The sequence below is a fragment of the Pseudophryne corroboree genome, chromosome 4 (assembly GCF_028390025.1).
Source record: "Pseudophryne corroboree isolate aPseCor3 chromosome 4, aPseCor3.hap2, whole genome shotgun sequence".
NCBI lineage: Eukaryota > Metazoa > Chordata > Amphibia > Anura > Myobatrachidae > Pseudophryne > Pseudophryne corroboree.
The window spans coordinates 409,287,404-409,313,608 of record NC_086447.1 but is presented as its reverse complement, the minus strand read 5'-3'; the positions used below and the strand labels follow the sequence as shown (position 1 = coordinate 409,313,608).

Sequence of the window (26,205 nt, the reverse complement as noted above, 5' to 3'; positions counted from 1 at the left end):
AAGACATTACTTTTTAACACACTGTTGCCGGTGGAGCCAGCATTTGGGTAGAACACAAACTATTTTCTTGATATTTTCTTCCTCTGACAATTTGATCAGAAAGATTGGAAGTTATGAATAATTCTCTGGATTCTAAGCAATAAGAACGTCCACCATGGTGCAGATTGCTGTTTGCAAACTGACTATACATACAGCTTTATTGTTTGGTATGATGTCATCAGAAATGGCAGCAATTTCTACCTTTGTGATACAAAATCTATACATTCTGTCAAGTATATCTGTAGATTAACTGACCTTAAACAGCGACATAAGTAGTAAACAACCATTATTCATGGCAGTCAATAAGCAGGTAAGCCACTGGTTTAAGTACATTTCATGGCATACCTAATTTAAATTTTATAATAATAATAATAATTATTATTATTATTATAGATAACACCTGGTAATAATGGTAAAATCCAATATACAGTAGCTTTAAATAATGTTTTAAAACTATTTAAGCCAACAAAATAAACAAAGGCATATTTTTAGTAGTAATGGGCATTGGATTGGCTGGAATACACAGCGCTCTGATGTGTATTTAGCCGTAGAAGTTTAACGGAAAAAAAAAGTTCAGTAAAAGTTGCAAGAGTGCGCAGTCAAATCAATAAATTAATGAATATGAAAAAAACTTGACATTTGGTTTTGGAACATTACAGTTGGCTGCGAACACCTGTTTTGTGTTTGTGATATTCCATTTTCATGTGAAAACATCTGTGTGATTCATTTTTTATTTTACAATTTAAAAATACAACTTGGAATTCATAGTTATTGTTTGCAACTATGGCACTGTGCACCAAATCAACACGTCTCACATTGCTGCAGACCTATTCAGTCATTTCCCAGGATAACTATACACTGCAAATTATAGGAAATGGTTTTCTAATGCATGGTTACTTATTATACATATCTCATAATAAAAGTTCTAGTCAGCCGTCTTTCACCCTTTCATTCATCACTATACCCTGCTACCTTTACTTTTTAAACATCTTCTGACTCTTTTCTAAGATTCTAATTAAACCCACTCATCATGTTATACTTCGACTGCTGCAAAATGTTCCTATTTGGCATCCTAATAAACCATATGTTCCCACTCCAGTCTTTACAAAACATTGCTTCCAGGCTCATCCATCTAAGCCACCACAACTTGCATGTCAGCCCATAATACAAATCTATTCACTGTTTTCCAATTATCTCCAGGTTAAAATCATCCCTGTCACATATAAATCTTTCGAGTTAAAGGATCACTAATCATAATCTGCACATTCATGTAAAAGTTTCTGGAGTTTATGAGAACTGAAGATAATGTAGATGGCAAATGTCTTTGATGATGGGGAGATATTTTATTAAGGACATCAGTTTTTTTCTAAGTAAGGACCCTATATTTTAGAGCCTGAAATAGATGTACTCTAAGTGAGACAGATAAGACAAGGAGCTTGTATATAATCTGTAGTGTTATTTTTATGGATGCTATCTCTAGCCTTATCTTATTTTAAATAATAATTTCAAAAGTGACACCATTTTTATAACTGATTATCACTTATTGTTAGGATACAACATGAAATCGTGTTCCCCACTCTAATGGCATAACCTACATACAGAAAACATAATAATGCATGTGTACAATAATTCTGGTTATTGTGGTCACTGACTAAAGACATTGTTATGAAAGTTTCTGCAAGCACCAAATAATCGCCATGCAGTAAGAAAATCACTGGAACATGCCAGTAGCTATCACATCTATTTCTAATATATTCTAACATATATCAACCCTTTCTATTATTTATATTCACTGTATATCAAAAATGCTATATTCATTGTTTAGCTAAAATGTGCATTTTATAAGCCTTTTATACCCTAACATAACTTTGTTTTATGTTTTATTTGTTTTAGGGTATGCCAGGCAATCCAGGTGCCAAAGGAACAGCTGGAGGGAAGGTAACTATGTTTCTTGACCCACAATTGTTATTCATTTAAAAAAGATCCTAGTTTTTATATTTATTAGACGTATTGCTGTTAGGACTGTCATTTATGGTAGTTGTCCCTTTTAGAGATAATTTGGTGTGTTGGTTATAGGTTATTAGTTACCGTATTAATTATATTATGTAAGTTAAAACCTACCATAATAAACGTCACAGAGAAGGTTGCAGGGCCTCCAGGCCCACTTTAAGTTACTAAATAGAAATACCAAATGTTGTAAACAGATATTAATTAAATGTTTATGTTTGGAGGAGGAATAATTAAGTGTGCTAGTTAAAAATCAATCTACAGTATATTTGTTGTGAAAAGAAGTATCAATCTTTGGAGGGAAAGGTATCTATTGCTACTCTTATTACTAACCAGGGAGAGTAAAGTCAGCCATTTGTTCAAGACAGGACCATTCTACAATCAATTGAGGCATAAGTATATTAAAAAAAAAAACCTGCATGTTTTTAAAATACTTGTTATAATTAAAATGTATTATTACTTGAGTATTTATAAGAAAATTATGCACATCAGTCTATAAATTATTGTGAAAACATATACTATACACAAAGTTACTTAAGTGGCAGTGGTTCACCAAATATTTAGAGATTTTATCATTGGTAGATGGAAATAATGTTTCCATGGTTAATCATTATAACAAATCTTTACTTTGACTTAATACACTTCACCAGTGCCGTAACTAGACATTTTAGCGATGTGTGCAAGATAGGGCATCGGCGCCCCCCCCCACTATATGTAAAAGAGGGGCAGTGCACCCCCTTTTTACACATTACGGCAGACAGCGTCCCCTTTTTACACATTATGGCAGACAGCGTCCTCTTTTTTACACATTACGGCAGACTGCGTCCCCCTTTTTACACATTATGGCAGACTGCATCCTCTTTTTACACATTACGGCAGGCAGTGTCCCCCTTTTTACACATTACGGCAGACAGCGCCCCCCCTTTTCACACATTACGGTAGACTGCGTCCCCTTTTTACACATTACGGCAGACAGCGCCCCCTTTTTACACATTACGGCAGACTCCGTCCCCCTTTTTACACATTACGGCAGACTCCGTCTCCCTTTTTACACATTACGGCAGACTCCGTTCCTCTTTTTACACATTACGGCAGATAGTCCCCCTTTGTACACATTACGGCAGATAGTCCCCCTTTTTACACATTACGGCAGATAGTCCCCGTTTTTACACATTACGGCAGATAGTTCGCCTTTTTACACTTACGGCAGCCAGCATCCCCTTTTTACACTTTACGGCAGCCAGTCCCCCTTTTTACACATTACGGCAGCCAATCCCACTTTTTACACATTACGGTAGACTGTGTCCCCCCTTTTTACACATTACGGCAGACTGCGTACCCTTTTTACACATTACAGCAGACTCTGTCCCCTTTTTTGACACATTACGGCAGACAGTTCCCCTTTTTTACACTTTACGGCAGACAGTTCCCCTTTTTACACATTACGGCAGACAGTTCCCCTTTTTACACATTACGGCAGCCAGTCCCCCTTTTTGCACATTACGGCAGACAGCATCCCCTTTTTTACACATTACAGCAGAGAGAGTCCCCCTTTTACATATTAGGTAGACAGACCGATAGATAGATAGATAGATAGATAGATAGATAGATAGATAGATGATACTTACCATCTCTCCGCTGGCTCAGGCAGTCAGGCTCCTCGGTGCTGGCAGCTCCAGGGGCAGGGAAGAAGGAGGGGGGAGGAGGGAGCCGCAGCAGCGCAGTGTAATTGCTGGCGGCGCCACATGCAGCTGTCCCTCTCCTTCCGCATTGGCTGGCCGCCGCTGTGAATGCTGGGATGAGAGAAGTGCATCCCAGCATTCACAGCAGAGCCGGCCAGCCAATGCGGAAGGAGAGGGACTGCTGCAGCGGCGCTGCCACCAATTACATAGCGCTGCTGCGGCTCCCTCCCCCTTCCTACTCTGCTGCTCCTCTCCTCCCCCGGCACAGTCGGCTTGTAATGAGTCAGTTTGACTCATTACAAGCTGCTGACTTTAGGGAGTGGGGGCTGTTGCGCCCTCAGTGCGACTGCGCTGTGTGCCAGGCACACCTGGCGCACATGTAGTTACGGCACTGCACTTCGCCATTCAAATATTTACTTGTCTATTAAAGCCTAATGTATAATATATTGCAAAAATTCAGACTTTCTTTTCCATTTTATTCAGGGTAATTCCGGTGCTCCTGGTGTACCTGGACTAATGGGAAACTCTGGTAAACCTGTAAGATTTAATTTCTTTTTCTATGTAATGATTATTTGTACAATCACATCATATATAATCTTTTTAATAAAGTAAAGGAATGACGATATTTGTTTTATGAGTCAAGTCTTTCCAGCCTGGGAAAAGGATTATTTGGTTACAGATGTACTGGAATCGGTGGCGTTAGCTCATACATTAAAAGTCAGTGTTTGTCTGATGCTGTATATTTATATACTATATGTTGTTACTAATCTTTCTCTTATAACATAAATAGGGGGATCAAGGACCTCAAGGGGAAGTTGGCCCAATAGGACCCATTGGACCTCCGGTAAGTGGACAAACCTGCTGCCCCGGATATCTTGGAGTGGTTCATGCACTTACAATACTGTACAATATTATAAACAAAAAGCATTTTGTGAAATAGAGTTGTAAACACACGGTAATAATGTTTACTAACAATAGCCCATAGCAGCCAATAAGATATGATCTTTCATTAATCTTATTATACTACATTGGCAAGGTGACGTGTGATTGGTTAATATTGGTTACAGTGCATCATCACTCTTTGTCATTAAATAAACTAAGTCACTTTTGAAATGTCGGTTCAGGTATGGACCTTTGAAGTAAGTCCAACAAGCAAATAATTTAGGGGTCTATTTACTGAGCCTTGGATGGAGATAAAGTCGCTGGCGATAAAGTACCAACCAATCGGCTCCTAACTGCCATTATTCAAACCCAGCCTGTGACATGGCAATTAGACAGTGATTGGCTGGTACTTTATCTCCAGCGACATTATCTCCATCCAAGGCTTAGTAAATAGACCCCTTAGTTCAATAAATTTGTTGCAATAAGCAAGTCTTCAGCCCAGTGCCCTTTGCCATCTCACATAGCATCTAATATACAGCATAACATCAATGTACAGCTTAGACCATCATCACTGAATACATTTTTTTGTTTTCTGCCATATATGACATGTAGTTTTATAGTGGCCCAAGCTCTGAGCAAATGTCTGTGAAACTATCAGTATTTTAAACCCAACAAAAAATTTTTAAAAACATGAAGTACAATTTTATGAAGGCTCTTTCTTAGTCTGTCCTAGTGATGACCATCGGTGACTCTGCCATCTATGATCGATAGGGTTTCCCACATCAGTAGTTAACCATTGATGGGAAACCATCGGTGGTTAGCCTATACACATGTGCAGATAGTGCCCAACAGATGTGCATAGCAGGCCAAACAGGCACCAGCTGAAGACAGCCATCAATATTCTACCTTTGGTGGCCTCTGATCAATGGTAAAACACTCTACATTTGGACAATAGATGTTTGCTAGCAATCGATAGTCGATGGACACCCATAGTCTGTCTTCTCTTTGTTGCTACAGCGAGAGACGCTGGTGTGGAGGGGAGATACACACCTTTTGGGAGCCCCTGCTCCTACTGCACGTGTCATTCTCAGGTCATGCTTTAGGTGCTTATATAGATATATTAGTGTCTCAGTTTTACGGGCCTGATTGACATGCTGTGGCCTTTTGGGCAAGGGGCATATATTTTCTGAGTAGGCTGAGGTGATGCAGCGTAAATAGTAAAGGCAAGTACTCTTTTTGTTGGGGCACTTATCCACCAAAAATGCGTTATAACAGTACTAAAAACGTAACTTTTATTTCTCCATTAAAAAACACATAATACCTCACACACCAAACAAAACAAACTACAGAAAAACATGGGTAGCCAACAAATCAGGTGACCAAATTGGTGACTATGATTGCTCAATTGACAAATCTCTCACCTAACGCGCCTAAATGGGTCAGAGGCTGTCCAGCAATGATCAAGTGCCTGACCATAAGCAAGGACAAAATGTCTTGAAATTTCTTGGTGGGTCAGAGGCTAACAATAATAACCATATCTCTGACCTTATTTGACAGTATATCACATATTGCTTAGCTCAGAGGCAAACAATGTTCATATGTCTAACTATTGGAAGGAAGAAAATCTCTAAGTAGTGAAATATCACATTTATTCCTTAGGTCAGAAGTTAACACTTACTGTCTGAACATATCAGACTTTAATGGTTAAGAGTAAGAATAGGCAGTAAACATTAAACAGTAAGCATACTTCAAGGGAAAAGTCTTTATTAGATATGTTATACCAAAAATCACTGGTCTAAATATACAGCCCTGGTGATAATTGTAGCGTAATTGTATAATAAGCAGAAAAATACATTTCTGGGTACATTTTGACAGACTCAGATATGTTCTACAATGACCATATGGTAAGAATTTCTAAGAAGTGATACACAGGTCAGACAGGGATCAGTATGATATGCCAGGTGACTGGATGTTGACTGTCAGGATCCCGCCATTGGCATCCCGCCAGCCGTAATACCGGCAGCGAGTTCCATTGTGAGCTCGCTGTGCTCACCACGCTTCAGGCATGGTGGCGAGCAGTGCCACTGGTTCTATTCTCCCTTGGGTGGTGACGGGCACCCACCACCCGACTGGGAATAACAGGTAGTGGTTGGTATTCCGACCTCCGGCTTTTTACTGGTTGTCGGGGATTCCAGACAACATCTCTTCTCTCATATTTGAGGTGAGATAAACACATCAATAATTTGCATATAGCCAGTGCCACTGATACATACATTTCAATATTTGATTAGTAATAATTACTAACTGGCCCAGGCAGTGTAAAAACACTGGGCATCGTGGGTAACCGGAATGTACTCAGAAGAATGATGTTCATACAGATGATCCAATGCTTCATCTTCTGATGCAGCAGTGGATCAGAAAAGCCTACAGGAGGTGTCTCTGTACACAAGATGCCTCATGTGGCATTATCATATTATCGTACAGAAGCTGCGTCCAAAGATGCATCTGCTGTATGAACTGCGTCCATCTCTGTGTCAGGACTTATGTCAGAGGAAGGTCTGAAGTATTAGCAGTCAGGTGCTCTGACACACACAGATTAATATAGACCTAAACCACTGAAAATATAGGAGATGAATGGTACTGCTTTACCTTTCACTGGATATTATAGCTAATATAAACATTACTACAGCTACATTTACAGAGTGCTATATTTCTGGAAATGTTTGTTCCGCTACTCAAGTTACTGACTTTTAAGAATTATATAAACTGTACACTGGTATAAGTCTAATCACAAAGAGCAAACCATTCAGAGAAATAACACATAGATCATTTAGAGAATACTTTAATATTCTGACATTTTGTAACATTTTACTAACAATGAAGGAGCCTCACTCGGATGCGGTCGCTAAGCAGCTATTGTAAGCAATTCTGATGATGTTTTCTAACTGTGCATCCATCTGAGCCGCAGTGTGCATGTGCAGCGATTGAATTGCTATAGCGGTCGCACAGAGGAATTAGTCGCACAGTGAGTGACAGGATGACAGCGTTTGGGGGTGGCAATGGGGAGTGGTTCGCCAAATGCAGGCATGTCATAGATGTCCAGACACCGTTCTCCGGACGTGCATAATTAGCAGTTGCGATCTTACTTGCTGCTGGAGAGCCCTCTGTTTCCCTGGAGAGCAGCTCAGCCTGCGCATTACAGAGGTGACATGTTCTGATTTGTGACAACGGTACCAATGTATAAGCAGTTATACGCTGTTGGACGGAAATAATGCGACTGCAGTGGGTGTCCCTATGCTCAGATCACCTTCTGCTCATATTAGCATATGATCACAATTGTGAATGGAAAAAGATTTTAACAGCATCAGCAAGAATAACCGCATCTGAATCAGGCCCAATGTTTGTTATTTTCCTATTACAAAGGTAATAAATCTTAATGAGACATAAAAGTACACATCATGTTACAGTTTGGCAAAGTTAAAATTTTCATATACAAATGCATTTTGATTCACAACAAATTACTTGCATCACAAAACACCAGTTATTAAATGCATACGATCAGCTCTAGATACAGATCTCTTCCCAACACTTAAACAATTATCTGGCAGATTATCTGCCAGATCTGGCTGGTTGAAATGAAAATATGGTAATAGATGAGAGTAAATGACAATCAACCATTTGCTCCCAAACACTGAAAAATGGACAAAACCTGTCATTCTGACAAATTGGTTAGATCACAGCTTTAACCAATTTGCATAAACAACAGTTTTTGACAGTTTTTCAGTGTTTTGGAGAAAATGGTCGATGTCATTTACTCTCATCCATTACCATATTTTCATTCCAATCATCCAGATCTGGCAGATAATTGTATAGTGTTTGTCTAGCTTTACTCTTACATACTTTATGAAACAACTAAGCCAACAGACATCACCTGCTTTCCTCAGCACAGCACTTGTTATAGAGTAACAAAGGTAAACCCCATAGCAACATATTAATAACAAAGTCAAAGACATGTACTCTAACCATTGTACTACTGATCCCACATCGACCAAGTAATATTGTGTATTCTGATTCTTTTCCCCCAGAATTCTACAGAAACATAATTAGTTATAAATGAACCATGACACAGGAAAGAATCTGTAGATGGAACTTTATACAGGTTGAGTATCCCTTATCCAAAATGCTTGGGACCAGAGGTATTTTGGATATGGGATTTTTCCGTATTTTGGAATAATTGCATACCATAATGAGATATCATGGTGATGGGACCTAAATCTAAGCACAGAATGCATTTATGTTACATATACACCTTATACACACAGCCTGAAGGTAATTTTACCCAATATTTTTTATAACTTTGTGCATTAAACAAAGTGTGTCTACATTCACACAATTAATTTATGTTTCATATACACCTTATACACACAGCCTGAAGGTCATTTAATACAATATTTTTAATAACTTTGTGTATTAAACAAAGGCCCTCATTCCGAGTTGATCGGTCGCAAGGCGAATTTAGCAGAGTTACACACGCTAAGCCTACGCCTACTGGGAGTGAATCTTAGCTTCTTAAAATTGCGACCGATGTATTCGCAATAATGCGATTACTAACTACTTAGCAGTTTCAGAGTAGCTCCAGACTTACTCTGCCTGTGCGATCATTTCAGTGCTTGTCGTTCCTGGTTGACGTCACAAACACACCCAGCGTTCGCCCAGGCACTCCCACCGTTTCTCCGGCCACTCCTGCGTTTTTTCCGGAAACGGTAGCGTTTTCTGCCACACGCCCCTGAAACGCCGTGTTTCCGCCCAGTAACACCCATTTCCTGTCAATCACATTACGATCGCCGGAGCGAAGAAAAAGCAGTGAGTAAAAATACTTTCTACATAGCAAAGTTACTTGGCGCAGTCGCAGTGCGAACATTGCGCATGCGTACTAAGCGGATTTTCACTGCGATGCGATGAAAAATACCGAGCGAACAACTCGGAATGAGGGCCAAAGTTTGTGTACATTGAGCCATCAAAAACAAAGGTTTCAGTATCTCACTCTCACTCAAAAAAGTCCGTATTTCGGAATATTCCGTATTTCGGAATATTTGGATATGGGATACTCAACCTGTATAACAGCCTTAAAAATATATTGCAAAATGTAGTACAATATGATTTTATTAATTGTATTCAGGGGGTCATTCCGAGTTGTTCGCTCGCAAGCGGATTTTAGCAGATTTGCTCATGCTAAGCCGCCGCCTACTGGGAGTGAATCTTAGCATCTTAAAATTGCGAACGATGTATTCGCAATATTGCGATTACACACCTCGTAGCAGTTTCTGAGTAGCTCCAGACTTACTCGGCATCTGCGATCAGTTCAGTGCTTGTCGTTCCTGGTTTGACGTCACAAACACACCCAGCGTTCGCCCAGACACTCCCCCGTTTCTCTGGCCACTCCTGCGTTTTTTCCGGAAACGGTAGCGTTTTTTCCCACACGCCCATAAAACGGCCTGTTTCCGCCCAGTAACACCCATTTCCTGTCAATCACATTACGATCGCCAGAACGATGAAAATGCCGTGAGTAAAATTCCTAACTGCATAGCAAATTTACTTGGCGCAGTCGCAGTGCGGACATTGCGCATGCGCATTAAGCGGAAAATCGCTGCGATGCGAAGATTTTTACCGAGCGAACAACTCGGAATGACCCCCTCAGTTCCATGTGTTTCACTTAAATGCATATGCCACTCAGAGGTTTATGCAATATGTGTCTATGGTCACCCAAAGAGCCTCAGTTTTTTCTTCAATACTTTGTACTAAGGTAGTATTTATGCTCTTTTTCACATACATTGCTACCCCTCCTCCAATTATTTCCATTCTGTCCTTCCTAAAAAAGTACATCCCAGTATACCTATATCCAATGTCCCTATAGCACCAGTTGTGCACTGTTTAATGCTACAGTCTACTCAGTAAAAGCTACAGTCCACTCAGTATTGTTGCTGACCAAACACATCTTTATATAGCCACAGGCCACCCATCTTCTAACAGCTACTTCCAACAGGCTAATGATGGTCATTCCGAGTTGATCGCTCGCTAGCTGTTTTCAGCAGCCGTGCAAACGCTATGCCGCCGCTCACTGGGAGTGTATTTTAGCTTAGCAGAAGTGCAAACGAAAGGATCGCAGAGCCGCTACAAAGTTTTTTTGTGCAGTTTTAGAGTAGCTCAAAACCTACTCAGTGCTTGCGATCACTTCAGACTGTTCAGTTCCTGTTTTGACATCACAAACACACCCTGCGTTCACCCAGCCACGCCTGCGTTTTTCCTGGCACGCCTGCGTTTTTTTCAACATTCCCTGAAAACGGTCATTTAACACCCAGAAGCGCCCACTTCATGTCAATCACTCTGCGGCCAGCAGTGCGACTGAAAAGCTTCGCTAGACCCTGTGTGAAACTACATAATTCGTTGCAATAGTACATCGTGCGTGCGCATTGCGCCGTATGCGCAGAAGTGCTGATTTTTTGCCTCATCGCTGCACAGCAAACGAATGCAGCTAGCGATCAACTCGCAATGACCACCAATGTGCCATGTAACAAAGCACATGTCATCTCAAGCTGGTTCCACAAACATAACACAAATAAAACACCTTTGGAATGAGGTAGAATGGGAGATTTGCATTATGTATGCACCATTGGCATAATATGGTGGAACATGAGATTTGTCATATGAACAAGTCTGCAGCAACTGCGTGAAGCTGTCATGTTAACATGGACCAGTACTTCTAAGAAATTATTCCAGCACCTTGTTGAATTGAATTCCATGAATAATTCAAACTGGATGGGGCAAATTGAGTTCTACCCAGTACTGGAAGTGTGTACCTAATAAAGTGGCCACTGAGTGTATATGACATACAGTGCTAAGCAGAACTGCCATTTAAAGGACACTAAATTGTCCATTAATCATGTACTGTGTAAAACAAACTCTGATTCTTTCACAGACAATACAATAGCAGCTGAAAGTAAAATATGAAAATTATTGGAGGAGAAATTGATTTAATACAGTATAACTAAATAATAGCCCTTTCACAACGATATGCTTGGTTGCACCTGGCATTTTGTACTCTTGTCTATCCCGGGTGAGAACTTTTTCAGACTGGAGGTCCGACCCGGCTTATTGCCGGGTTGGTGACGTCACTGCTGACGCTACCCGAGTCGTCGCATGGAGATTAGATGATCTCCAAGCACTTCCTCTTCCTATGATGCGAATGGGCACATCAACCCAGCTTACCCATTCACACTGCTCCGCGAGCCAGCTTGAACCCATGGTCAACCTGCTCGATACCCAGGTGTTAATGCTGCGCCTCTCCACCCGAGTTATTTCACCTGGGTGCTTTCACACTGCACAATGGGGGTCATTCACTCGTTAGGAACTATTTGCTGTCCTGCGATCAGATAGTTGCCGCCTATGGCGGCCATTCCAAGTTGATCGCTGGCTAGCAACTTTTTGCAGTGCTGCGATCAAGTTAAAACTCGGCAAAACTGCGCATGCGTATGCACCGCAATGCGCAGGCACGTCGTGCGGGTACTAACAGGATCGGTGCTGGGTGATGGCTTTAACAAGGAATCCATTTGTACAGCCGATCGCAAGGTGATTTACAGAAAGAGGGCGTTTTTGGGTGTCAACTGACCATTTTCTGGGAGTGCTTGGAAAAACACAGGCATGTCCAAGCGTTTGCAGGGCGGGTATCTGACATCAAATCCAGGACCAAAAAGTCTGACATGATCGTAGTGGCTGAGTAAGTCCAGAGCAACTCAGAAACTGCAACAAACTATTTTTGTGCTGTTAGCTGCAAAAGCGTTCGCACACTCCCCCATAGGCGGCGACTATCTGATCGCAGCACAGCAAAAAGTTGCTAGCGAGCGATCAACTCAGAATGACCCCCTATGGGGGAGTGTATTTTTGCTTGGCAAGTGTGCGAATGCTTTTGCAGCCGACGGCACAAGAAAGTTTGTTGCAGTTTCTGAGTAGCTCTGGACTTACACAGCCGCTGCGATCACTTCAAACTTTTTGGTCCAGGAATTGACGTCAGACACCCGCCCTGCAAAGGCTTGGACACACCTGCATTTTTCCAAGCACTCCCAGAAAACGGTCAGTTGACACCCATAAACGCCCTCTTTCTGCCAATCACCTTGCGATCCGCTTTGCGACTAAATTCTTCATTAAATCCATCGCCCAGCACCGATCCTCTTTGTACCCGTACGCCGTGCCTGTGCATTGCGGTGCATACGCATGCGCAGTTTTGCCGAGTTTAACCTGATCGCAGCGCTGCAAAAAGTTGCTAGTGAGGGATCAACTTGGAATGACCCCCAATATCCTGGGTTGCTGCACATTCATGTGCAATAACCTGGGATCTTGATGGCAGTGTGAAAGGGGTATAATATGTAGAGATGAGCGCCGGAAATTTTTCGGGTTTTGTGTTTTGGTTTTGGGTTCGGTTCCGCGGCCGTGTTTTGGGTTCGACCGCGTTTTGGCAAAACCTCACCGAATTTTTTTTGTCGGATTCGGGTGTGTTTTGGATTCGGGTGTTTTTTTAAAAAAACCCTAAAAAACAGCTTAAATCATAGAATTTGGGGGTAATTTTGATCCCAAAGTATTATTAACCTCAAAAAACATAATTTACACTCATTTTCAGCCTATTCTGAACACATCACACCTCACAATATTATTTTTAGTCCTAAAATTTGCACCGAGGTCGCTGTGTGAGTAAGATAAGCGACCCTAGTGGCCGACACAAACACCGGGCCCATCTAGGAGTGGCACTGCAGTGTCACGCAGGATGGCCCTTCCAAAAAACCCTCCCCAAACAGCACATGACGCAAAGAAAAAAAGAGGCGCAATGAGGTAGCTGACTGTGTGAGTAAGATTAGCGACCCTAGTGGCCGACACAAACACCGGGCACATCTAGGAGTGGCACTGCAGTGTCACGCAGGATGTCCCTTCCAAAAAACCCTCCCCAAACAGCACATGACGCAAAGAAAAAAAGAGGCGCAATGAGGTAGCTGTGTGAGTAAGATTAGCGACCCTAGTGGCCGACACAAACACCGGGCCCATCTAGGAGTGGCACTGCAGTGTCACGCAGGATGTCCCTTCCAAAAAACCCTCCCCAATCAGCACATGATGCAAAGAAAAAGAAAAGAAAAAAGAGGTGCAAGATGGAATTATCCTTGGGCCCTCCCACCCACCCTTATGTTGTATAAACAAAACAGGACATGCACACTTTAACCAACCCATCATTTCAGTGACAGGGTCTGCCACACGACTGTGACTGATATGACGGGTTGGTTTGGACCCCCCCCAAAAAAGAAGCAATTAATCTCTCCTTGCACAAACTGGCTCTACAGAGGCAAGATGTCCACCTCATCTTCACCCTCCGATATATCACCGTGTACATCCCCCTCCTCACAGATTATCAATTCGTCCCCACTGGAATCCACCATCTCAGCTCCCTGTGTACTTTGTGGAGGCAATTGCTGCTGGTCAATGTCTCCGCGGAGGAATTGATTATAATTCATTTTAATGAACATCATCTTCTCCACATTTTCTGGATGTAACCTCGTACGCCGATTGCTGACAAGGTGAGCGGCGGCACTAAACACTCTTTCGGAGTACACACTTGTGGGAGGGCAACTTAGGTAGAATAAAGCCAGTTTGTGCAAGGGCCTCCAAATTGCCTCTTTTTCCTGCCAGTATAAGTACGGACTGTGTGACGTGCCTACTTGGATGCGGTCACTCATATAATCCTCCACCATTCTATCAATGTTGAGAGAATCATATGCAGTGACAGTAGACGACATGTCCGTAATCGTTGTCAGGTCCTTCAGTCCGGACCAGATGTCAGCATCAGCAGTCGCTCCAGACTGCCCTGCATCACCGCCAGCGGGTGGGCTCGGAATTCTGAGCCTTTTCCTCGCACCCCCAGTTGCGGGAGAATGTGAAGGAGGAGATGTTGACAGGTCGCGTTCCGCTTGACTTGACAATTTTGTCACCAGCAGGTCTTTCAACCCCAGCAGACCTGTGTCTGCCGGAAAGAGAGATCCAAGGTAGGCTTTAAATCTAGGATCGAGCACGGTGGCCAAAATGTAGTGCTCTGATTTCAACAGATTGACCACCCGTGAATCCTTGTTAAGCGAATTAAGGGCTGCATCCACAAGTCCCACATGCCTAGCGGAATCGCTCCGTGTTAGCTCCTTCTTCAATGCCTCCAGCTTCTTCTGCAAAAGCCTGATGAGGGGAATGACCTGACTCAGGCTGGCAGTGTCTGAACTGACTTCACGTGTGGCAAGTTCAAAGGGCATCAGAACCTTGCACAACGTTGAAATCATTCTCCACTGCACTTGAGACAGGTGCATTCCATCTCCTATATCGTGCTCAATTGTATAGGCTTGAATGGCCTTTTGCTGCTCCTCCAACCTCTGAAGCATATAGAGGGTTGAATTCCACCTCGTTACCACTTCTTGCTTCAGATGATGGCAGGGCAGGTTCAGTAGTTTTTGGTGGTGCTCCAGTCTTCTGTACGTGGTGCCTGTACGCCGAAAGTGTCCCGCAATTTTTCTGGCCACCGACAGCATCTCTTGCACGCCCCTGTCGTTTTTTAAAAAATTCTGCACCACCAAATTCAAGGTATGTGCAAAACATGGGACGTGCTGGAATTTGCCCATATTTAATGCACACACAATATTGCTGGCGTTGTCCGATGCCACAAATCCACAGGAGAGTCCAATTGGGGTAAGCCATTCCGCGATGATCTTCCTCAGTTGCCGTAAGAGGTTTTCAGCTGTGTGCGTATTCTGGAAAGCGGTGATACAAAGCGTAGCCTGCCTAGGAAAGAGTTGGCGTTTGCGAGATGCTGCTACTGGTGCCGCCGCTGCTGTTCTTGCGGCGGGAGTCCATACATCTACCCAGTGGGCTGTCACAGTCATATAGTCCTGACCCTGCCCTGCTCCACTTGTCCACATGTCCGTGGTTAAGTGGACATTGGGTACAACTGCATTTTTTAGGACACTGGTGAGTCTTTTTCTGACGTCCGTGTACATTCTCGGTATCGCCTGCCTAGAGAAGTGGAACCTAGATGGTATTTGGTAACGGGGGCACACTGCCTCAATAAATTGTCTAGTTCCCTGTGAACTAACGGCGGATACCGGACGCACGTCTAACACCAACATAGTTGTCAAGGACTCAGTTATCCGCTTTGCAGTAGGATGACTGCTGTGATATTTCATCTTCCTCGCAAAGGACTGTTGAACAGTCAATTGCTTACTGGAAGTAGTACAAGTGGGCTTACGACTTCCCCTCTGGGATGACCATCGACTCCCAGCGGCAACAACAGCAGCGCCAGCAGCAGTAGGCGTTACACGCAAGGATGCATCGGAGGAATCCCAGGCAGGAGAGGACTCGTCAGACTTGCCAGTGACATGGCCTGCAGGACTATTGGCATTCCTGGGGAAGGAGGAAATTGACACTGAGGGAGTTGGTGGGGTGGTTTGCGTGAGCTTGGTTACAAGAGGAAGGGATTTACTGGTCAGTGGACTGCTTCCGCTGTCACCCAAAGTTTTTGAACTTGTCACTGACTTATTATGAATGCGCTGCAGGTGACGTATAAGGGAGGATGTTCCGAGGTGGTTAACGTCCTTACCCCTACTTATTACAGCTTGACAAAGGGAACACACGGCTTGACACCTGTTGTCCGCATTTCTGGTGAAATACCTCCACACCGAAGAGCTGATTTTTTTGGTATTTTCACCTGGCATGTCAACGGCCATATTCCTCCCACGGACAACAGGTGTCTCCCCGGGTGCCTGACTTAAACAAACCACCTCACCATCAGAATCCTCCTGGTCAATTTCCTCCCCAGCGCCAGCAACACCCATATCCTCCTCATCCTGGTGTACTTCAACACTGACATCTTCAATCTGACTATCAGGAACTGGACTGCGGGTGCTCCTTCCAGCACTTGCAGGGGGCATGCAAATAGTGGAAGGCGCATGCTCTTCACGTCCAGTGTTGGGAAGGTCAGGCATCGCAAACGACACAATTGGACTCTCCTTGTGGATTTGGGATTTCAAAGAACGCACAGTTCTTTGCGGTGCTTTTGCCAGCTTGAGTCTTTTCAGTTTTCTAGCGAGAGGCTGAGTGCTTCCATCCTCATGTGAAGCTGAACCACTAGCCATGAACATAGGCCAGGGCCTCAGCCGTTCCTTGCCACTCCGTGTGGTAAATGGCATATTGGCAAGTTTACGCTTCTCCTCCGACAATTTTATTTTAGGTTTTGGAGTCCTTTTTTTTCTGATATTTGGTGTTTTGGATTTGACATGCTCTGTACTATGACATTGGGCATCGGCCTTGGCAGACGACGTTGCTGGCATTTCATCGTCTCGGCCATGACTAGTGGCAGCAGCTTCAGCACGAGGTGGAAGTGGATCTTGATCTTTCCCTAATTTTGGAACCTCAACTTTTTTGTTCTCCATATTTTATAGGCAGAACTAAAAGGCACCTCAGGTAAACAATGGAGATGGATGGATTGGATACTAGTATACAATTATGGACGGACTGCCACGGTTAGGTGGTATAAAAAAACCACGGTTAGGTGGTATATATTATAATAATAATACAATTATGGATGGACGGACTGCCTGCCGACTGCCGACACAGAGGTAGCCACAGCCGTGAACTACCGCACTGTACACTGGTTGATAAAGAGATAGTAGTATACTCGTAACAACTAGTATGACACTATGACGACGGTATAAAGAATGAAAAAAAAACCACGGTTAGGTGGTATATATTATAATAATAATACAATTATGGATGGACGGACTGCCTGCCGACTGCCGACACAGAGGTAGCCACAGCCGTGAACTACCGCACTGTACACTGGTTGATAAAGAGATAGTAGTATACTCGTAACAACTAGTATGACACTATGACGACGGTATAAAGAATGAAAAAAAAACCACGGTTAGGTGGTATATATTATAATAATAATACAATTATGGATGGACGGACTGCCTGCCGACTGCCGACACAGAGGTAGCCACAGCCGTGAACTACCGCACTGTACACTGGTTGATAAAGAGATAGTAGTATACTCGTAACAACTAGTATGACACTATGACGACGGTATAAAGAATGAAAAAAAAACCACGGTTAGGTGGTATATATTATAATAATAATACAATTATGGATGGACGGACTGCCTGCCGACTGCCGACACAGAGGTAGCCACAGCCGTGAACTACCGCACTGTACACTGGTTGATAAAGAGATAGTAGTATACTCGTAACAACTAGTATGACACTATGACGACGGTATAAAGAATGAAAAAAAAACCACGGTTAGGTGGTATATATTATAATAATAATACAATTATGGATGGACGGACTGCCTGCCGACTGCCGACACAGAGGTAGCCACAGCCGTGAACTACCGCACTGTACACTGGTTGATAAAGAGATAGTAGTATACTCGTAACAATTAGGATGACACTATGACGGTATAAAGAATGAAAAAAAAACCACGGTTAGGTGGTAGGTATATAATAATAAATAATACAATTCTGGTCGGACGGACTGCCTGCCGTGTGCCGACACAGAGGTAGCCACAGCCGTGAACTACCGCACTGTACACTGGTTGATAAAGAGATAGTAGTATACTCGTAACAATTAGGATGACACTATGACGGTATAAAGAATGAAAAAAAAACCACGGTTAGGTGGTAGGTATATAATAATAAATAATACAATTCTGGTCGGACGGACTGCCTGCCGTGTGCCGACACAGAGGTAGCCACAGCCGTGAACTACCGCACTGTACACTGGTTGATAAAGAGATAGTAGTATACTCGTAACAATTAGGATGACACTATGACGGTATAAAGAATGAAAAAAAAACCACGGTTAGGTGGTAGGTATATAATAATAAATAATACAATTCTGGTCGGACGGACTGCCTGCCGTGTGCCGACACAGAGGTAGCCACAGCCGTGAACTACCGCACTGTACACTGGTTGATAAAGAGATAGTAGTATACTCGTAACAATTAGGATGACACTATGACGGTATAAAGAATGAAAAAAAAACCACGGTTAGGTGGTAGGTATATAATAATAAATAATACAATTCTGGTCGGACGGACTGCCTGCCGTGTGCCGACACAGAGGTAGCCACAGCCGTGAACTACCGCACTGTACACTGGTTGATAAAGAGATAGTAGTATACTCGTAACAATTAGGATGACACTATGACGGTATAAAGAATGAAAAAAAAACCACGGTTAGGTGGTAGGTATATAATAATAAATAATACAATTCTGGTCGGACGGACTGCCTGCCGTGTGCCGACACAGAGGTAGCCACAGCCGTGAACTACCGCACTGTACTGTGTCTGCTGCTAATATAGACTGGTTGATATGTAAAGAGATATTAGTAGTATACAACAATACTATACTGGTGGTCAGGCACTGGTCACCACTCCTGCAGCAAAAGTGTGCACTGTTAATTAATATAATTGTACTCCTGGCTCCTGCTAACAACCTGCAGTGCTCCCCAGTCTCCCCCACAATTAATTATAAGCTTTTAATTTATACATTGATGACTGTGCAGCACACTGGGCTGAGCTGAGTGCACACAGACTGAGTCACACTGTGTGACTGACTGTGCTGTGTATCGGTTTTTTTTTCAGGCAGAGAACGGATATAGCAGAGAGAAGTGAACGGATATATTATATTAAATAAAAGTTAACTAGCTGCTGCACTGGTCACTGACTGTGGTAAACTAACTCTGTCTGCGACTCTGCACAATCTCTCTCTATCTAATCTATCTATCTCTATTCTAATGGAGAGGACGCCAGACACGTCCTCTCCCTATCAATCTCAATGCACGAGTGAAAATGGCGGCGACGCGCGGCTCCTTATATAGAATCCGAGTCTCGCGATAGAATCCGAGCCTCGCGAGAATCCGACAGCGTCATGATGACGTTCGGGCGCGCTCGGGTTAACCGAGCAAGGCGGGAAGATCCGAGTCGCTCGGACCCGTGGAAAAAAAAGTGAAGTTCGTGCGGGTTCGGATTCAAAGAAACCGAACCCGCTCATCTCTAATAATATGTGCACATTGTAAAAAGAACGAGACACAAATAGGTTCCTAATTGCTCTGGATTGTACCCGTAACTTGGATTATTTAACCATGTAAACCAGTGATTTTCAACCTTTTTAAACTTGTGGCACACTAAACGAGATTTTAAAATTGCCAAGGCACACCATCAGTTTTTTTTTAATCAACTAATATACAGTATAATATCTCCTATAGTAATAAAACAGACATAGTGGCCCCCGCAATAAAAACACATTGGCCCCCACTGTAATAAAACATAGAAATGGTAATTCCACCACAGTCACCAACAGTAATGTCACACATTGTGTCCCCGCCCCCCAAGAAATTCCAACACTTCTTCCATTATTGCAATGCCACACATTGTGTGTGTGTGTGTCTCCAGTAATTCTATCACACACTGTCCCCCAGGGTTATGCCAAACATTGTGACCCCCCAGTAATAACATTCACACTGTCCCCCAGAGTAATAGCAAACATTGTGACCCCCCAGTAACAACATTCACACTGTCCCCAAGAGTAATGCCAAACATTGTGACCCCCCAGTAACAACATTCACACTGTCCCCAAGAGTAATGCCAAACATTGTGACCCCCCCCAGTAATAACATTCACACTGTCCCCCAGAGTAATGCCAAACATTGTGACCGCCCAGTAATAACATTCTCACTGTCCCCAAGAGTAATGCCAAACATTGTGACCTCCCCAGTAATAACATTCACACTGTCCCCCAGAGTAATGCCAAACATTGTGACCCCCCAGTAATAACATTCTCACTGTCCCCCAGAGTAATGCCAAACATTTTGACCCCCTTCCGCCCAGTAACTCCACAAATTGGCCCCACAGCAATCAAATAAATAAACAAAATACACTGGCCCCAACCTCAGGTTTCTCGCTCAGCACTGAGAGCATGGAGCAACAGAGCGGGCAGGAGAGCAGCCGGGTAGGTGGGCAGGAGAGCTGGTGGCTAGGTAGGCGGACAGGAGAGCCAGCTGTTGGGTAGGCGGGCAGGAGAGACGGCGGCTGGGTAGGCGGGCAGGAGAGACGGCGGCTGGGTAGGCGGGCAGGAGAGCGCGCATGATAACAGACGAGCCGGCATGACAGGCGTGATCTATGAGTCACACCGCGTCACCATAGATAATGGCCCGTGACACAGAAGAGTGCAGTGCGCCGCGGGAAAGAGAGCAGACATCTGAGGTGGACAGGCAGCAGCGGCACATCTGACAACTGCACGCGGCACACTAGTGTGCTGTGGCACAGCGGTTGAAAACACTGATGTAAACAGTGCTCACAGCATTACTCCAACCCTATCTGTTCTATAAAGATGACAAAAAAGGGATCAAAGTTGCCCCTGAACAAACCAGGTTGAAATTCCAGTGGTGCAAATACATTTATTATTTTTGCATGCTTTGGCTGCTTTTGCCTGTAGCCCACAAATGCTAGACAACTTTATTTTTACACTGCAATTTAGAATTCATCTGAGGTAACAACCTGGCAACAGTAAAGCTCTCTGCTAATGTTTCATCTGTCCCACCTGCAGTGCTAGATGGTTTCGCTAAGGTGCAAATGTTCTCCCTTCTCTTGTTTTCCTCCCAACTCTGAATCATCCCTTTGTATGACTGATGTGGCTCATTTAATCATCTTAAGTTGCTCAATGCACAGAGGACTTTATTCATTCAGTTTTCTCCTGAAAAACAGATTTTTATTACCAGCCATGGGTGAGTTCATCAGAAATTAGATAGAAATTAGATAGATATGGGACTCCTGCAGTTCTGCTAGGTGGGCAGGATGAGAACCATCTGTTTATTTTTAATTAGGCTGGACTTATGTCAACTAGAGATCTTGAAGCTGAAAAAAGAAAATAGTTTTAAGACATATTTGAGAACGGTGCCTATCTAACTGCAGCTCTGCTATCTTCCTGTGTGCTTTATATAGCATTTCTCATTAGTCACACTGGTGCACATTTCAGTCATTACCTGCTGACAGTGGGACTGCATTCAAGCGTGTACACCCAACCTCTGGCCAGGTACAGCATATGTACAGGAAGGAAAGGTCATTCCAATATTACTACTGTGATGGGCATAAGTTGCTCAGAAAAAACACCCCTGCAAAAATAATGTATCCCTCTATATGCAGTACTAGAGATTTAATCCAGCATCTGGTTTTTGCAAAGAACAACTCCCAGTCTCATATACATTATACAAAAAAAGAAGAAAAACTTAAACAAGTACACACGTGTATAATCTATTGCCGAGCAACAAAGAAAACAGCAGTTATTGTCAACAGAGATTTGCAAGCAGCCAATCACAAGCAGTTTGATAGTACAAGTGACCGTTATCATCATCATCATCATCATCCACCATTAGCTTCTGCCACTGACCATCTGTAAATAATATAGCTTTCCCAGTCTGCATGTGGTCACAACTGCATGAGTACACCCTTACTGCACTGTACTTGGACTACGTTACAATGGCATCAGTATGAGATCCTGGCGGTCGGGATCCCTTCGGTCGTCACAGGGTTCTATTCCCCCTCAGGTGGTGGCATGGACCACCACCCCCCAAGTGGGGGAACCAGCCGGTATTTCAGCTGGTGTCGGGATTACAGTGTTGTAACGGGAGGTAGTCAACTCAGGATGCCAATGCCCCATTCCACTTTATTACAATACAAGTTCAGGTACATGGTCACATATATGTACAGTATGTATGTAGTACTGCTCATGTTCAGTGCAAATGCATGCAAGATACAGTGTATGCCAACCTTTGTAGGACCCTAAATCATGCTGACCAACAGGGACTGTTCCCACCCGTGGGTGTCCACAACACCCATAGAGTGGGAATAGAACCTGTAGCGAGCGCAGCAAGCCACCAAGCCCGCAAGGGGCTTGTTGCGCTCGCCCTTCCCCCCACCGGCATTCTGCTGCCGGGATACAGTAAGCATACACATACCCAACCCAAGTCAACTGCTAATTTTCTTTGGTAGGATGGTAACCCTAAAGGGGGGTTCTCACGGAGCGATATTCTAAGCAATCTGACTAGATTGCTTAGAATTTCTGCATTATCGCTCCGTGTGTAGCCCGCTGGGTGAAGCGAGTGCCCCCCCCCCCCCCCCCGTCTCCCCCCACACGCTCAGCACAGATCGCGGTGTGCTGAGCGGCGGGAAAGATGTGTGCTGAGCGGGTCGCTCAGCACACATCTCTCCCACATCGGCCCGTCTATATGGGCCTTTAGTGCAGTTTCTATAGATAGAAACCAAGCTGACATATTTATCTAAGTTCCCATTCTACCAGGTAATTGACCCTCAAGTAACCCTGGATTCTGTCATTCAAGTGCACAGTCTGGAACCTGACATTAGAGGAGGGGGTGGTGCCCTCAGACAGTAAAAACCAACCAGGGATTTCCCCTGTACTCTTGTGTGTCAGTCAGATCATGGCCAGTTTAAGCTCTAGCTAATAATATAGCTAGAGCTTAAACAAGGTTACGAAACCTTGGAGAGAGATAAAGTGGACAGAGTTAAAGTACCTGCCAATCAGCTCCTGTCATTTTTCAAGCACAGCCTGTAACATGGCAGTTAGGAGCTGATTGGCTGATACTTTATTTCCACCTACTTTATCTCTCTCCAATGCTTAGAGAAACACTATTTCAAACATGATTACTATTTACTGTCATGTAATTGTCCAATCTGCCTTCATTTTCAGTGACTATAGATTGGAATTAAACTATCAAAGGGCTTTCAATGTTTGCATGTGTTTTCATAACAGTTAATTGTACATTATTTATTTAATATCTCTATTTTTCTTTTTTCTTTAAAGGGTAGCAGGGGAGAGACTGGTCCCATTGGCCCACCTGGAATACCTGGGAAACGAGTAAGCGTTATATTGCTTTACGCTGATTGTAAAGAAATGTAAAATAGTATTTTACATAAAAATATACATAATTCAGATAAATTGTAGCTATATAATAATGATGCTTTTAATAAAGCCAAAATGAATAAAGCAATGTATATTCATTTGGGGAAATCATACATAGCAAGCAGCGGCAAAGAAAAATCTGTTCTCTGTCTGGAAGTAATGAGCTGGCCATGAATACCCTCTTTCAGCACTGTCAGGCCACTATTTACATAGCAGCAGCAAGGGGGGATATACAGGTCTTGTTTGAAAGAATGCACTGTTCACAAGGAATGTGCGCCATGGGGATTATATCTCACAAGGGAAACGAAGACTGAATGCAGCACAGTCATTTTTTATTTGCTTTATTTGAAATAATAAATTTGTATCCTAACTGTAGTCTAACAATATATCCACTTCCAGTAAATAACGAAAACATGCTGTATTTCTAAGTTCTTTCCTGAATGCCTGTATACTTATTTCTTTTTAAGGGTCCACAAGGAGATCCTGGCTTTTTAGGTTTGCCAGGACCCAATGGTCTTCCTGGACTGAAAGGTGACAGGGTGAGTGCAGCACCAATGTAAATGGACAAACATTAGGACAGTAAATTAGACATTTACATATGCAAAGATGCACAACACAATATGACAGTCACTCATAAAAATTCATAATTATTGATATAATTGCAAATATATATTCCTAGACATATTCGTTTCCTTCTCTGCAGGACACAATGTGTTTATATAATTGCTGATAATCCTAAAAATAACAACTACATCTTTAAATAATGACTGTCTCCATATTCCGTGTACACAGGATATCATTACTGAGTAAGATATGTGACATATACAGAATGTAGCTGATACAAATTAAAATCCAAAAATGTCTCTGACATTTTAAACAAAGGGAAATTATTCCTGCTGGCTAGACAGTAAGTAAGAACCAGGGCATGTAATTAACTAAATAAGAAGGAGAACTTCTTGGTCAGAAATGTATAATTGAGGTAGAAATGGAACGTCTGCAAATGATGCAGAGATAATGATAACGGTAAGTTTAACAATGGTATTTCTTATAGTTTTCTCTCTACGTGTGTAAAGGAACTAGAGCTTAAGTGTTCGGCAAGACATACACTGGTTTTAATTGAAATTATCATGGGAGCAAGCAATGTGTCTCATTGAGATACTGCATAATAGGTTTCTTGGATTTATATTTGTGCCCCGTAGGCCATATATTCTGTATTGCCCTAACTCACTGCCTGTGGCTCTCTATTCTTCCTACCTTGCTGAATTCCATCAGTATACAATTAACACAAACATAATTATGTTAAATTGGTAAATACTGTATGTCTCATACAAATATTTGGAAGAAGCAAAAAAAAACAAAACATTCTTTAACCACTTAACTGACAATTTTCCCCCCAAAAAACTGCTCCAAAATTGTCCTTTATCCAAAATGATTTTAGTTAAAAAAATAAATAAATGTGTTTTTAAAAAATATTTTTTTCTCAAACATCGGAACATCGGTGGGGAAGATCGTTAACATCCGTAACATCATGACTATTGCAACGTTACTTTTTTACCCCCAAGACAGCTGCCAAGTACACGGAGAAGGGTGTGGGGGGGGGGGGTTGTTTTGTACTTTTCCAGCAGCTGCCATTGTCTGCAGCCGCTGAGTGGGGGATCCTGTCATGCTGACCGATCAGCAGTGATCGTCAGCACGACAACACTGAGGGGAAGGTGCAGGGATGCAGAGGGACCTTCCGTTCCCTCTGACAGCAGCAGCGGAGGGAAGTTTCCCTTCCCTGCAGCTGCTAACACTACTTATCTGACTGGTAGCATCCTTTGCGTCCAGGTCAGATAGAGCACTGCCTGGTGTGGTCGCATCTGCAGTAGACCATGGCCTGTTTGACCTTGGTTCACAAATATTACCTGGGTAAAGATTACATAAAGTAGTCAAATAGTTATATAGTTAATAAAGGTGAATAAAAAAATAAAAATTTAAAATTAAAATAAAGAATAAATAATAATAATAAAAGCGCCACATGATCATAAAGTTCAAAGTCACAGAACAGAAATTCCAATTGTGTAATATTAGGACTTTGTCTAGAAGATATGATGGGTGTTTGGCATTAAGGACTTCCTAAATTATAATATATGAATGTTTTGAATTTTTCTGTAAAACACATATCCTTGTCTTTGTCCCTTTCCAACATCATTACTCATGAAATGTAACATTATCTTTTACATTCTTTCCATTATATGACATATTTTATCCATGTCAGATTGAGACTAAAATAATATAGGGGCTTCCTCAGAAGTGGGTGCAGATCACACAGCAGCTCTGTCTTTGGATGCAGCTGCTGTGCAGAAATATTTTAACTAGACGCCCACTGCCGGCTTCTCTGATCCGCTGCTGAATCTGAAGACGCAGCATATGGAACATCTGTAAGAGCATTGGACATCTGAGTGACCCTCAGATTGATCAGGATGTCCTATGCAATAAAGCAGCAGAGGCCAGGAAATCTGTATCAGAAGATACACGCCTACGGGGCCTGACATGCCACCGTTTTGTA

General features: G+C 42.8%; 1 protein-coding gene across 1 annotated transcript in view; it reads left to right on the top strand.

The window, feature by feature from the left end:
- Nucleotides 1-26,205, top strand: part of COL9A1 (collagen type IX alpha 1 chain) — a 176,234-nt gene that overhangs the window by 110,939 nt on the left and 39,090 nt on the right. Inside the window, exons 26-30 of the mRNA XM_063916767.1 lie at nucleotides 1,933-1,977; nucleotides 4,212-4,265; nucleotides 4,519-4,572; nucleotides 23,559-23,612; nucleotides 24,125-24,196. Coding sequence (XP_063772837.1) covers nucleotides 1,933-1,977; nucleotides 4,212-4,265; nucleotides 4,519-4,572; nucleotides 23,559-23,612; nucleotides 24,125-24,196 — 279 coding nt within the window. The remainder of the gene's footprint in view (nucleotides 1-1,932; nucleotides 1,978-4,211; nucleotides 4,266-4,518; nucleotides 4,573-23,558; nucleotides 23,613-24,124; nucleotides 24,197-26,205) is intronic.